The sequence below is a fragment of the Heloderma suspectum genome, chromosome 2, assembly GCF_057233095.1.
Source record: "Heloderma suspectum isolate Gila_16-S chromosome 2, 16-S_ref, whole genome shotgun sequence".
Taxonomy (NCBI): domain Eukaryota; kingdom Metazoa; phylum Chordata; class Lepidosauria; order Squamata; family Helodermatidae; genus Heloderma; species Heloderma suspectum.
Genome location: NC_139459.1, coordinates 111,938,003 through 111,953,870, shown reverse-complemented (window position 1 = coordinate 111,953,870; position 15,868 = coordinate 111,938,003). Strand labels below are relative to the sequence as shown.

General features: G+C 40.6%; 1 protein-coding gene across 3 annotated transcripts in view; it reads left to right on the top strand.

Annotated features, from left to right (window-relative positions):
• Positions 1-15,868, top strand: part of TTC39B (tetratricopeptide repeat domain 39B) — a 97,644-nt gene that overhangs the window by 56,865 nt on the left and 24,911 nt on the right. For all 3 annotated transcript variants that reach the window (XM_084834535.1, XM_084834534.1, XM_084834533.1), the window contains 4 exons: positions 10,384-10,488; positions 10,910-11,041; positions 13,318-13,394; positions 14,775-14,842. In XM_084834535.1, the coding sequence (XP_084690661.1) occupies positions 10,384-10,488; positions 10,910-11,041; positions 13,318-13,394; positions 14,775-14,842 (382 nt within the window). The remainder of the gene's footprint in view (positions 1-10,383; positions 10,489-10,909; positions 11,042-13,317; positions 13,395-14,774; positions 14,843-15,868) is intronic.

Below are 15,868 nucleotides of genomic sequence, written 5' to 3'. Positions count from 1 at the left end.
CCTTCCGACCTGAGGGGCTCATCTTCCGGCGTCATATCTTTTAGCCTTGTGATACGTTCCATGGGGTTTTCTTGTCAAGAATACTGGAGTGGGTTGCCATTTCCTTCTCCAGTGGACCACATTTTGTCAGAACTCTCTGCCATGACCTGTCCGTCTTGGGTGGCCCTGCACGGCATAGCTTATGGCTTCACTGAGTTACGCAAGCCCCTTCGCCACAACAAGGCAGTGATCCATGAAGGGGCTGTGTCTCTAGTCCCAAGAAAAAAAAATGAATTCATGGCAGAGATCTCAGAATGCATGTAGAGCATGGTGTTCAAAGAAGCAAGCCAAACCACAGGCTCCAACCCCAGTTACAACATGCATTTGTTGTAATTAAGCATCTTAAAAGTATTGACCCATTGCGCGTTTCCCTGCTCGTGCTCTCAGACAAGCCCCCTTTTCACTTTCTGTCATTTTCATAGACACACACAGTCACTTAGCTGGATTAAAAACCTGCTTTGGTGTAAGACAGGACAAGGTAAAGTATTTACAAGTTATTGGCCATTTTGAGTACCTCTGAGGAAGTCACTCAAGAAAGTCATGAGGAGAGGAAGGGAGCTGTATGTATTGCCAAGGGCACAATCGTAAGAGGAGCACACCAAATTACATTTTTTGCACGCTGTATTGGATCCTCTTATGCTTCTGTACTGTAAGTACTTAAAAAGAAAAACTGAAAATGTGCACTTGAAAATACCTATAAAAGCTCCTACTGTGCATTTTATTTTTTATTATTAAATTTATTAATCGCCCATCTGGCTGGTCACCCAGCCACTCAGTTTAAAACAATAAAATTCTACAATAAAAACGTTTTCTAAAATACCCTAACCCACCCCAAATGCCTGCCTGAACAACCACGTTTTTAATGCACGGCGGAAGCTCATTAAAGAGGGGGCATGGTGGAGTTCCCTAGGAAGGGAGTTCCACAGAGTGGGGGCCACCACAGAAAAGGCCCTCTCCCTCATCCCCACCAGTCTAGCTGTTCTGGCTGATGGGACAGAGAGAAGGCCATCCGAGGCTGATCTTGTTAAGCGGCCTGTCTGGTGTTGCTGGAGGCGCTCCTTAAGATATATAAGAACCATATAGGGTTTTAAAGGTTTTAACCAACCTTGAATTTGGCCCGGAAAACAGCTGGTAACCAGTGCAACTCCTTCAGCACTGGAGTGATGTGATCTTGCCAGCGGCCGCCTTTAATCAGGCGAGCCGCCGCGTTCTGTACCAGCTGCAGCTTCCGAACTGTCTTCAAGGGTAACCCCACGTAGAGCGCATTACAGTAGTCTAAACGAGAGGAGACCAGGGCATGTACTACCGATGGGAGCAGATGGTCAGGAAGGAAGGGGTGCAGCCGCCGTATCAGATGGAGTTGATACAGCGCTGTCCGGCTCACAGCTGACACCTGAGCCTCCATGGACAGCTGGGAGTCCAAAATGACCTCCAGGCTGCAGACCTGGTCTTTCAAGGGTAGCTGTACCCCATTCAACACCAGGTCAACATCCCCCAGCCTCCTCTTGTCTCCCACCAAAAGTACCTCGGTCTTGTCAGGGTTCAACTTCAGCTTATTCCTCCCCATCCAGCCACTCACCATCTCCAGACATTTGAACAGGGATTCTACGGCCAACCTTGGTGAAGATTTAAACGAGAGGTAGAGCTGCGTGTCATCCGCATATTGATGACACCGCACACCAAACCTCCTGATGATAGCCCCCCGCAGCTTCACATAGATGTTAAATAGCATCGCGGAGAGGATGGAACCCTGTGGCACCCCACAAGTGAGTGGCCACGGGTCCGACACCTCCTCTCCCAGTGCTACCCTCTGGTACCTGCCGGAGAGGAAGGACCGGAACCACCGCAATACGGTGTCTCCAATGCCCAACCCCTCCAGGCGGTCCACGAGGATACCATGGTCAACGGTATCAAAAGCCACTGAGAGGTCGAGGGGAACAAGGAAGGAGCATTCACCCCTATCCAGAGCCCTCCTCATATCATCCACCAAGGCGACCAAGGCCGTTTCTGTCCCATGCCCAAGCCTGAAGCCCAACTGAAATGGGTCTAGATAATCAGTTTCTTTCAAGTGTGCCTTCAACTACATCGCCACTACCTGCTGAATCACCTTGCCCAAAAATGGCAGATTTGAGACTGGGCGAAAGTTGTTCAGAACTTGAGGATCCAAGGAGGGCTTCTTTAAGAGCGGTCTTATCACTGCCTCCTTGAGGGCTGATGGCATCACTCCCTCCTCAAGGGAGGCGTTCACCACCGCCCTGATCCCCTCACCCAGTCTCTCTCTGCAGCCCATAATGAGCCAAGATGGGCAAGGATCAAGTAAGCAGGTGGTCGGCCTTACAGATGAAAGCACCTTGTCCACTTCATCAGGAGGAAGAAGCTGGAACCGATCAGTTCAGTTTGCATCTGTTCAGTTTGCTGGTAGAACTATGTAGGACATAAAATACATGAAAATTTTCCTTCACAGGCCAAAGAACTAAGGGAAAACCTTAAGAGTAGAGCTAATATTTTATTCCATCCCAAAGAAAAGGAAATGCAAGAAAGCAAAGTGGCTGTCTCATGAGACTTTACAAGTAGCTGAGGAAAGAAGGGAAGCGAAAAGCAAGGGAGAAAGGGGAAGATATACCCAACTGAATGCAGATTTCCAGAGAATAGCAAGGAGAGACAAGAAGGCCTTCTTAAATGAACAATGCCAAGAAATCGAGGAAAACAATAGAATGGGAAAGACTAGAGATCTCTTCAAGAAAATCGGAGATCTCAAGGGAACGTTTTGTGCAAAGACGGCCATGATAAAGGACAAAGTAGGCAGGGACCTAACAGAAGCAGATGAAATTAAGAAGAGGTGGAAAGAATACACAGACGAACTATACAGGAAAGATCTGAATGTCCCTGATAGCCATGATAGTGCGGTCACTGAACTTGAGCTGGACATCCTCGAGAGTGAAGTCAAGTGGGCCTTAGGAAGCATTAGTAACAACAAAGCTAGCGGAGATGACAGTCTTCCAGCTGATATATTTAAGATCCTCAAAGATGATGCTGTTAAAGTGCTGCACTCAATATGCCAACCAATTTGGAACACTCAACAATGGCCACAAGACTGGAAAAGGTCAGTTTACATTCCAGTTCCAAAGAAGGGCAATGCCAAAGAGTGTTCAGACTACTGCACAATTGCGCTCATTTCACATGCCAGCAAGGTTATGCTCAAAATCCTACAAGCTAGGCTTCAGTAGTATGTGAACCGAGAACTACTGGAAGTACAAGCTGGGATTCGAAGAGGCAGAGGAGCTAGAGATCTAGCTGGTGGATGATGCTAATGCCAGGCCAGCCTCTCATCTGGTTGCCCCTCTGCCCAAGCACGGCAGCTGCTGCTACACCATACATGCTAGCCGCTCACTTAGCAACCGCACCTGCACAAGGAAATGAGGTAGTGGCTGCCAGCTCAACTGCTCTTCAATCTGCCCCTCCATGCAAACAATTCAGCTGCTGCTGAACATCAACCAGCCACCCCTTGCATCATACAGCATCATGCATAGGTGGGACAGCAGCATTAGAGGCTGCATGCTAGGCCAGCCCTCCCCACCCCCTTGAGCCACACACCACCCAAGTGATGTGCAGCAGGGCGGCATTCAGCCATTCTTTTCACAGCCCATGTGCAGTAGCAAAGTAAGGGCCAGGCCGGCCAGCCTCATGCCACCTGCTGCCCAAATTCCCTATTGAGCTTTGGATAAATAGGCTGTTCATCTGACAGCTACACAGGCCTGGTGAGCGTCTCAATGGTAAGAAGCTACCTCATTCCAAAATCAGAACATAGTTATACAGTTTCTGTGTAGAGATTATGTCATAGCTAATGCTGTCTATTGCCCAGTAAATTAGGGCTCACTTCTAAAACAAATCGTACAAAATTAAAACATGTAAAAAGGTTTAAACACATATTTTTCAAGGTACATAAAATTAATTCTGAATTATATCCTTAAGAAAACTCCTTAGAACTTTATTAATCCTAAAGATATAAGAATTTCTAGACGTCTATATACTAAACTATTTGATGTCTACACTGTATACATTTTTTTTTTTGCTTTTTGATTGATAAGCAAAAACTTTAAATATGCTTTCACCTGTTCACCACTCTTCAGATAAAGCTTGATTCTGGTTATTAAATCTCACAAATCTTCATCCCTGAAATAGTTCTTTGACCTTGAACGATGGGTTGTAACTCACCCCTCTCGCTTTAGATATTTATTATTCAGACATTTTGCCAATTGTTTTTGATATCAGTTACCCAGAATTCATTGTGAACCTGCTTGTGTTTTTGTCTTCCTGTTAACACAATCACTGCTTTTTGCTTATTTATATTTGCACATTTGAAAATGCTTAATAAGAAATAACAATCAAGCTAAATCAGCTATTGTCATAAAATCCTTGACAGTAAGCTCCATTTAACTGAATGGGACTTACTTCTGAGTAGACATTGTATAGGATTGTACTATTAACTCATGCTTTGAAAGTGTGTCTTCCATATCTGCATTTTAAATATAATTCTGAGCTGAATTCCATATTCTTTTGCATGAATTTGCAGGTCAGATGGTTGCATGAAAGGTTTTGCGGGATTGGTAGATAGCAAGACTGAAAGGGCACCTAAGAATTTAATTTGTTGTTGTTCAGTCGTTCAGTCATGTCCGACTCTTCGTGACCCCATGGACCATAGCATGCCAGTCCTTCCTGTCCTGCGCTCTCTCCCGGAGCGTGCTCAAGTTCATATTCATTGCATCGGTGATGCTATCTAGCCATCTCATCCTCTGCCGTCCCCTTCTCCTTTTGCCTTCAGTCTTTCCCAGCATCAGGGTCTTTTCCAGAGAGTTTTCTCTTCACATTAGGTGGCCAAAATATTTGAGCTTCAGCTTCAGTATCTGTCCTTCCAATGAGCACTCAGGGTTGAATTAGTGTGATGTTGAATGGTTTGCCTTGGATTCATACTGAGATCATTCTATCGTTTTCGAGATTGTACCCCAGTACTGCTTTTCCCACCCTTTTGTTGACTGTGAATGCTACTCCATTTCTTCTAAGGGATTCTTGCCCACAGTAGTAGATATGATGGTCACCTGAATTAAATTCGGCCATGCCTGTCCATTTTAGTTCTCTGATTCCCAAGATGTCGATGTTCAGTCTTGCCATCTCATGTTTGACCACCTCCAGCTTACCTTGATTCATTGATCTTACATTCCTGGTTCCTAAACAATATTGTATAAATAAAAATGTGGGCAGCACTTTTTCCTCTTCATAAAGAATGAAGGGGCGTGGTTTGAGGAAGGGTGGCAAGCTGTTGCCCAAGGGCCTACAAAATCCTGGTCTTGGTGCTATGTGCACAAAACAGTTACTTGCAAAACAATTTTTGCCAAAAAATAGTAATACATAAATGGGAATGGGAAATCATCAAGAGGCCATAACCCACCCACCCCCTTCCTGGGAACAGAGGCCCTAGAGCCTGCAAAACTGGCTGAGCTGGTCGTTTTCTGGCCAGCTGGCAATCCTACACCCTCCCCAGCCCATCTTGTGAGCACATAACCTTTTCTGTACTTAGACTTAATATTGTGGTAGGCTGTCTGTATCTTGGTAGGTGTCATATGTGGGAGTAGTGGGAGGGGAAAGGATGCTTATGCCTTATGTGGGGGTACATGCTTAGGAAGAAGTACATTTGTCAAAAAGGGCTGAGATCTCAGTAATGTGGTCACAGTAATGTGGTCATTTCAAGCCATCATGGAAGAGTGCTCTTTCCTACTTTACTGATACAAATTTGGATTGACCAAATTGGACCCTGCTATGATGATTTTCTTACAAAAATAAAAGGGGTGATTTTAATGGGGGTAAATAGAATTAAAGCTGACCTGAAGCAGTTCTTCTGTCATTGTGTTTGTTTTTGCCAATTATAAATAGCAGGCTCCATTTATGGCTCTCTTTCTGGGGCCCAACTTAAGATTTTCTTGGGTTTGAAATTGGCACACAGAATTCACCATATAAGCATAACTGCATAATCATTGCACCTGCATGTTCCCTGATTAGCTGTCTTGGCCCACTTGTGTTTGTTCACCGCACATTAATGACATAATTATCCGCGCATAAGACCATGACATTTCCAGACCTTTCTTGGGTGCACTATATTTCACAGCATTATTTATAGAAATCATTGTCAATTACAGAGGCAGCAGCATCTATGGCAGATCCTCAGTGCATCTAACAATGTCTGCAAATGCATGCATATTTAGAGCATGTACCAAAGAGCATGGAAGAAACAACAAAATACATCTTCACACCTTAAGTAGTACACAATCTTGGAGAGAATGCACATGAGAACCTAAAATGTATATTGTAATACTGATGAAGAAGCTGGGGCACTGTAGTAGTTAAACCAAGGACTTGAAGTGGTATGTGAAGACTTTTAGTTTGTTTAGATGTTTATCCATCTTACTGAAGCAAATCTCACAACTATTTCTGATATTTAAGCAAAATCTAAATGTTAAGTATAACAGATTGAATTTCCAGTAAATATGTAGTGTTCTCTACTTATTGTAAGGCTATATTTGGAATGGGGGTAATGCATTATTAAGTAGCTTTGTTTCTATTAGCCTGATTTACAAACCTTTTTATTAGATGTTTTTAAAATCGTGGTAACTGAAGCACAAAACTCTGCGCTAACTTCTTTTTTTGTCCTTCAGTCATATAAATAATTGAGTTGCTTTTGGTCTCCATTTCCCCCTGCCCCCTTTGTAGTTAGGCAGTGATGGATTAGAATTAGGCTGCAGCATAGATTGTGAAAATCTCCCAGCATCCTCTTCCTGCAGAGGCATCACCTACCAACATTGCTGTAGCTGCAGCTATTTCAACTGACATTTCTTTTTAAAAACCGATATGGTGGATTCCTGTGATGACAGCTGCTGCTGTGTGAACTTTTATATATTCTTTTCTGCTTGATGATTAATTAATAAGTACCCCATGGGTATTGAGGAATAAAACAGAGAAAATGTGATATTATCTGAGTCTTTTTTGCTGGCTTTTCTGCGTCTGACAGAAACAAAACGCATCTCACAGAGGCTTATCTTCCTATAGCGATTGCAGTTATTCATCTAAAGTTACCTAATTTAATTCTGTGAGTATATAATGTTTTGTCTCCTCTGTATAGTTGCTAACATTGATGATAGAATTCACTGTGTAGTTACAATAATTTTCTGGGGAAATTGCTTTATATGATTACTTTATAAAACCATATATTGTGTCTTGTAATTAAAATACAGCAAGTTCAGCATGTCTTTTTGGGGAGCGGGGGACGGAAATAACAGGGCTATTTCAGAAGTGATTGATTTTTCTTCACCCTTTGTGGTTTGTTTCTAGCAGTCATCATTGTGTTTCTGCTGATGTCAATGATTTAATCAGTTGAATGCTATAGGATGCAGAATACTGCAAGGTGTGTAAATTGCATAAAAGAACACAACAGAATTGCCTGTGAAATATGGTAGTTAGTGATTCTTTATGAATTGAGAGCTCATGTCTAATGACTCTGATATATGGTTTCATTATTTGTAAAGGATCAGTAATCTCAAAAAAACTAGTAAAACTAATCTGATATTGAAGCATATCATTATATTTAAATGCTTGTTCACTACAGTTATATAAGGTTCAGATAAAGCAAACTTCCTGCAACTTTGCAGTTATTTGTATGGATTCAAAGAAAAAGGATCACTCAGTCCTAATCATACGTCTGGATCTGGGCCAGCATTTGAATGACGCAGTCCTAGTTCTATAAACATCTGGCCTGATTTTGTTGCCTTCTATGCTGGAATACAGGCTTTTTTTTCTCTACAGAAATTTTAAAATGAGTTGAGCTGTGGGTACTCTTCCCCCCCATCCCTTCATCAGTATTAATATAAGGTTGCATTAGTTAATTTTGTTTTCTTCTTAATTGGTGTGTTTTATTTGTATGGATGTATATTACTGTGATTGCTGAGTCTGGCTATTACCTCTTGACTACTTTTAGATAATAAGCGTTAGGGAACCCACAAAGAACAATTATTACTAAAGTAGTGCTAGGTTTATGTACGGATGCTTGAGGAATTCAGTCTTTGTCAATTCTGATCTATGCTGACACAATCCACACTACCAGGCCAATGTGCAGATCAGAACTTTGTTATCCACGAGCTTTTACACTTTCTGAATGTTCAGGGCTATTATAAAAGGTGGCATAGAAATTTAAGAAATAAATATTGATAATGTTCTGATGCAGTTCTTGACTTGAACATTAAAATGTGTTTTGTGCTTAAATATAGTTAAAAATACATATTTACATATGTACTTAAATCCAACTTTTCTGTGTGTGCTGACTTTTTTTTAAAAAGTTCATAGATTACTCTGGGAATGGAATGGACATATCAGTTGAATACACGTTAAAGTGACATCGACCAGATTCATCCATAACTTATCCATCAATCCCTAGTTTTATGCAGTTGAGCACTGAAATACTATGAATGTGGCTGCAGGCAACCTTGATGCAAGGGAAATTGCTGTAGTATGAAGGGATTGCCTTCTTGCCCTTTCTCTTTTTAATAAAGTGAGTGTGCTCCAGTGGTGGAGAGGAGGAGAATACAGCTTTGAACCAAGTGGAAAGAGAGAGAAAACAAAGTGGAAAAATATAGTTGCTGCTTTGAAAACACTTTAAAAGGCTTGGCACTGCAGGAAGTGCTCAGCTTCTAATATTCCAGAAAAATACAAGCAATTAAAAAAACATTTCAAAGTGTCATGGCTATGTGGAGAGGGAGGAGTGTATTGCCTGTCACCATTAATTTCACGGGCATCTGACAGTAGGTGCCATGGTGGTTAATGAAGTAGTTACAATTGGAATGGATCTGGTGGCTAGTGACAACTAGTGGGATTTGCTCGGCAGCAGCAAAATGCAGTTTGAGTACTGGGAAACAGTGATTTCTCCACAAAGTGAGAGCTGAGGTCATTACTATTCTTGCTAAAACTCCCTTTCATTTTGAAGAGGTTTGTGTGGAAGGCCTTCAAAATTTAGAAAGGATGATAGTCATAAATTAAGTCTGTGACATTACATTTCAGCTTTTCGATAAAAGCATTAGCCGTATATTTCTGTAAGCATGACAAAATAAGAATCCCTGAAGAAGTTTGGTCCCATCCTATCAACTCACTTTGTATTTTCATGTGTGTGTTTTTAAAAAAAAACTCTGTTCAAATATAATTGTGTTTTCTTTGTGATTTATTTTTTGTTGAAAATTTGAATTGTACAAATGTTATATCTCTTTCAATAAGTTATAAGGTCAGAGGCACTATGCTGCAATACAAGAATGAGAGAGTAGGTCTGAGCTTGGAAGTTGCATGTTCATTCCAATACCTCTTCTTTCTGATAATTGTGTTGGCATTCTATAGCTCTTCCACATGTCAATGCCTTTTGTGAACATCAGAATGCTTGTAATGCAACAGTGGGCAGTCCTCTGCAGCGACATTTGAAATAAAGGCTCATTGCTCAGTGGCAGAGCACATATTTTGTATGTAGAAGGTCCCAGGCTTGATACCTAGCATCACTACCTGACATCACCACTTAAGTCAGAGGTGGGGACCTGTGACCAAAGCATTGCACGTGGCCCTCAGCCTCATTCCATGTACTCCTCAGCATCATCCAGCTCTCCAGATGCCATGTGCCTAGTCTTGCTCTGTGGATCACCCCACTGGGAATGATTTCCTCTTCTTCTTCTTAGGTGAGAGAGGGAAGGATGGAGTGGGACAGAGAGCGAGAGCTATGCAGTGTCACAAACTCTTCCCACTTTGAGCTCTGGTTCCACCCATCAGCTCTGGCTCTGCCCACCAACCCGCTGCAGCTCCTGATTGATTTTCCCTGTGAGCCAATGGTGGATGAAAATGCTCTCCACCTCTGACTTAAAGCTCAACTAAAGGTGCCAGGGATGCCCTCTGCTCTGCCTGAGCCGCTCGAGAGCTGCTGCCAGGCTGGGACCAATGATCTGACTCATTATCTGAGGAAAAGTTGCTTCTACTGATTGTAGTTTGTCTTGTGTATATACCTCATTCCTGTTGTTTTAATCAGAGGGATCTAGATTTGCGATCTAGAATGTAGTGACATATAAACCGCTACCAACTTGGCAATTAAGGTGGCAGAAAAGGTTCTCAAAAGCTAAGAGAAGAATGGAACTTGGTATACTAGTGTAATAGGCTTTTTAAGCTAAATCCATTATTGTCTGTACTGTGGAGTTTGTAAGTTAGAGTACAGTAGAAGTGGTTATTTAAGCATAGTTTAAAATTCTTAGTATTGCTTATTGTTTACTTTATTAGGGCTACCAAGATGGATCTTAAGTGTTCTTTGGAAGAGTGTTCGATGGCATTGAATCTATTTCTGAACAACAAATTCTCAGAAGCTCTGGAATTACTTCGTCCATGGTGAGATTGTTTCATTCACTGGAAGCAGTACAGGGAGATGTTAAGATGTATCGTCTGGTTGCTGGAGATTAATTTAAGGCTTCTGACTATAGTAACTTTCATTACTTCTACTTCTTTTCCTGCCCAAAAGCAAACGTTCTACAACTATTTCTTTAAACCCTCTGAAGTGACCTATATTGTTACACAGCTAGTGATTTTATCAAAACACAACAAAATAATACCCAGACCTAAAGAAGTGCATAATTTGCAAGACATTTGAGAAAGACAGGCATCTCATGGAAAAATTGGCATAGTAGCACTTTAGAAGTAAACTTTACTTTTGTAAAAACTGTGCTTTTGTTCTGGAAGAACACAGAACAATTTTAAGCAGGAATTGCCATTTCTATGAAAAGGAACATTTTTATTTTTATTTTCAAAACAGGTCTAAAGGCAGTATGTACCATGCCCTAGGATATAGCACTATTTTAGTTATTCAGGCGGCAATGACCTTTGAACAACAGGATATCCAGATGGGTATTGCTGCAATGAAAGAAGCTTTACAAACTTGCCAAAAGTAAGCATGAATAAATTTATGTTTATTAAATGTTGCACAGTTATGGTGTCTTTGCTGCTCAACGAGAAAATAGAGGAAGCTACTAATGAAAAAGATGTAGAGAAAAGCTGCTTTTTGTACTTTTGATATATAAGGTCCATTTATTATCTTATTTGATAGGGAAGAGGTTCCTTTTCCTCAAGATCATCTTTTAGAATTTTAAATATGTCTTATTTTCCCCTAAGGTTGAGAGGGCAGTCCTCGGTTAGCTCCTCATCCCAGCTTGGAAGAATTTACTCCAAGAGTAAATTTACTCCACCTGACCTCCCCAGATCAGCCCTCTCCCATCAGTTTTTATTTTTTTCATCTCTCTCTCTCTCTCTCTCTCTCTCTCTGTGTGTCTCCATTTCCTCACACCTCTTCCATAGTTAGGAATCCCACTTTGGGGCACAGTAGAAGGGATGTTTTCTTTTTGTAAGAGAGCTTGTATCTGTTTCTTTAATTGTCTGACTCCCTCTGGGCCAGAAGTAGTTTGGGCAAGCTGGTGCTGTAGCAGACTGCATGACTTCTTTCTCATGGGGAGAAAGCAAAGCTCTCTGGGCTAGAGCAGTGAGTTTTACCAGTAGTAGCATGCTGTCTCTTTAGACAAGGGGTGGGCAACTTTTGGCCCTCCAGATGTTTTTGCCTACAACTCCCATCGTCCCTCACCACTGACTATGCTGGGTAGGGCTCATGGGAGATTTAGGCCAAAACGTCTGGAGGGACATAAGTCGCCTACCCCTGCTTTAGACACTCACAAGTGGCAGGAGTTCATAGCTCTTCTTCCTGATCCCTGCAGCTGGGTGCAGGAAGCCTGTAACAACGCAATCTATATACAAAGAGGTGAGAGATCAGACGTTAGAGCATGTGAGAAGAGGACCCTAGCCATTATTATGAGAAAGCCTGTTTTGAGTACAGAGCCATCATAAGAGATGAGAATCAGTAAAAACTTTACATGTGATTTTATAGTGGCCAAATTGACATGGGACTGGTTCAGATGTAACAGCCAAACAATGATTTGGCCATCAGGTCCATGTTTCAGGCACACATGTTCCCTTCCCTTCTCTTCTTTCTTTCCTCCTGGTTTGGTCAAGCCATGGATTGCCATTACATCTCCAAACCAGAACTGGAAACCAGGGTTTGAAGACCGTTTCCAATTTTGGCTTGGTGGGCAAGTAGAATTCCAGTTTTATGGTTTGCCAGTTTGGATGTAAAGAGATGTGATATGTTCTTAGCTTGATGGAATTGTTGATCTGAAGTTGCTATGTATAATCCGTTGGCTTTGTAGCAGAGATGTGGGATGGAATCTGAAGGAGCCCCAGATCTTACAGGGGGATTTATGTGTGTATGCATGCAGAGATCTGCATATATGTTGTGGGTCTTTATTGTCAGTCTTGAACAATAGCTGTCACCTTCAGTTATTTGTTGCGAGGATTGGCATAAATTGTGCTATACATTTTGCACATAATAGTGCAAGAGAAGACTATGTTTTTTATAAGCTTGTCTTTAATAAACAACTGGGTTATAAACTTTTAAACTATTATATAAGGGGAAAAGATGCGATTATATGCACACACGCTAAATTTCCATCTTTCTTAGAAAAGTTCAAGTTAAGCTGGAATGACGGACAGCTTTGTTCTTTTACAGAGGAGAGAGCTCAAAGTCTATGTTACCTACTTATTTTGGTAGCAATGAGACTGGGCTGAACAGCAACATAATTACTTTTCAGATGTTCTCATTGATTGACTATGTAAATGTTGCCTTGAAAAATGAGTTGTAGTTATGGCTAGATACCAAAACATCAAATAATATCTGCATTATATTTTCACACTTGCAGACAGGGGAACTATATCTGTGTGTCTATTTAATAATTACAGTTCAGTCCAGTCCAATAACTGAAATGACTGAGCAGTTACTCTCCTAGAGCAACAGCTAGAGGCAGTAGTTTTCATTTCACATCATCCTCTGTCTTGCTCCATTCTTCTTCCCTTGTTCTCCCTACAGGTGGCTCGGTGATAGAGTGCTTAGGTCCTTGCTTTCTTAATACCAAATTGTTGGGAGCCATTTATGCAATAATGTTGTGGCCTGTGTTGTTCAGATTCTGTAGATTTTGCTGTTCCAGATGTGGCACAAGTGTTTAGGGTATTTAATGTTTATGATTTAGGGCCTAACTAAACATGACATGAAACATGTATTTAAAAAAGGTTTGTTCAAATAAGATGTTAAAGTGTTTGTGTCTTTCTTTTATGTTAATGTAGATTCAGGAAAAGAAACACAGTGGTAGAATCATTGTCCAGTTTAGTTTCGAAACAGTCAGTAGATCAGCTAAGTGAAGGTAAGAAAAATGTGGGGTGAGATATTTTCTCTAAAGTATGTACTTACTGCTAATTTGGGCAAATATATAAATAAGCGATTTCACATTGTTTGGGGACAATGAATTATGAAATGCCTTTACAGCTAAATTTATGCAAAACACATTGGGAATGAAAGAGCAAAAGTGCTTGTTCTTTCTTTGAAGGTATGCTTTTCTCTTAATACAGAAAATGCTGTCCTTTGGAACCAACAGTATGCATCAGCATTATTACCATACAAAATTCTGTGTCCTTGGTTTTGTTTTATTTCCTAAAGGTGTATTGCCTCTGGTAGTTGGTGAATCATCAAATTATGACATAGTGCAAGAGATACTATTTTAATTATTACCCCTTGATAGTTTTAACTGCTAGAGGGATGCTTAGATAACCATTGCAGGATGAAGCGTATGTAATAGCGCAGGAATTTGTTTAACTGAAAACGTTTTCTTGAATGTATATGACTTCGTCATTTCTAGTGACAAGATGTTCCTTTTGAAAATATAAATGGTATGCTGCCCTTTTACCTTCATAAGCTAATCTGTCATTGTTTTCTGCACTTTTAAATATAAAGACTCTGAATGGAACCCTTCCTATTTAGTTCATTTCCTAGATGTGGGTGTGGATGTTTTAAAGATTGCTGAAAGAGCAACACCTATAAAAGTGCATTATCCCAAGGTGTTGCTTCAATTTGCTCAATATTCCTTTACTTTCCAAGTAGGTGGTGATTTGATCAAGAGCATACATTTTCACTCTATGGTGATTTCAAAATAAAACCAAGCAATATACCTCCACCCCAAGAAACACACCTTTGAAAGTAGTAAGTGTAGTGACTAAGAGTCAGGAAGCACCTGATTCAAATTTATCTGAGCCACAAATTTGTTAGGTATCCTTAGACAAGCCCCACTAATCTCTTGATGTCACTTCCCCATCTATAATATGGGAATAATAATATTAGCCTGTTTTGTGGGCTATTTTAAGGTTTACTGAGATTATTTCAAGTTGTATTTATTAAAAAATATTATTAAACCACTCTTCATCCTTGCAGATACCAAAGTGGTTTACAAGAGTATGATCAAAAGCATGATACAATATACCATAAAATAATGAATAAATAATAAAATAAGCAGATGTGTACATGGTATTTTGGTACAACTGGAGGCAGCAGTACCAGACAAATGTAAGATAACTAGTACAAGACAAGATCATAGAGTAAAATGAAAAGTATGAATCATTTTAAGAAATGAATAATACAAATATGGGAATGCTTTTGGGGAGATGGACATTTAGCATCATCCATTACTACTGTAAAGAATTTAGGTGTTTTATTGTACTTTGTAGTAAATCAAACTTTTCTTCTTTAATAGAGGAAATGCATGCAGAAATCTGTTATGCTGAATGTTTACTACAGAAAGCAGCACTGACATTCGTACAGGTAATGTAGGCTTCATACATCAGCTGTCTATGCATATTGGGCTTTCAGTAATGTTGGAATACACTTTGTCCTGTAAGTTCAGTTCCCTAAAACCAGAGTGATTATAATGCCTTAATAAAGAAAGATGCAACTTCTGCCTTTCTATATCAAGACATTCCACTGTGTGCATAAAATACAAAAATTTGGAATTGCAGTATTGCTATAATTAATTATAACTCTTGTTAAACGTAGCTGTTGTTTGTTGTCCCCTATGAAGAAGACACTGAAGCTGAAACTTCAGGTTAAATCTGTGTGATAGCTATGTAGTTTAATTATAGCTGGGAATCTTTGAATCCTTCAGGAAACTTTTCCTGCTTTAAATGTCACTATCCTACCTCGAACTGGTTCAGGAGAAGACATTTCCCCTCACTGCCCTGCAACTAGATTATGATGCAGCCCCACAGGTATCCCTCTAGTACACTGTATTGTCATTTCTTTCACTGTCCTTCTGCTCACCTCTGAAATGGACAAGGTTGCAGAGAAAGCCTTCTCAGTTTTCTCATTGTCAGTTTGTTGGTATATTTGTTTTTAATTAAAATATTAATCTGGACACAAGCTCTAGTGTGCATACATGGTTTATTGAAGGAAAAGTCCAAAACACTGCCTCTCCACTTCTTAAGGAGCAGCAGCAGAAATGTTTTCAGGGAAATGGGTTGGATGGGTGACGTTTTCACAGCATCAGTGAAACTCACGGCTTTCTCTCTGCAGTTTCAGATGAGAGTACAGGTTAAAATGATAAAAAGCCTGTGAAGCTTTGAGGCCTACAGAGGCAAAGGGAGAAAAGGTCAGGCTGGGAGGCCTGGAGTTTTCTGTTGGGAGAGGGTAGTCCTGAGAGGAGTAGTTTCATTTCTCCGAGTAAGTTTCTGTTTCAATTCCCCTATAAGTTTCATTTCTTCAGGTTTGGGGCAGTTCTTTCAGTTTTGAGAAGGAGGGTTTATAAAGAGAGGAAGAGAGCCAGTAAGAGTTAGAAAGACCTGGCTGCAGCAA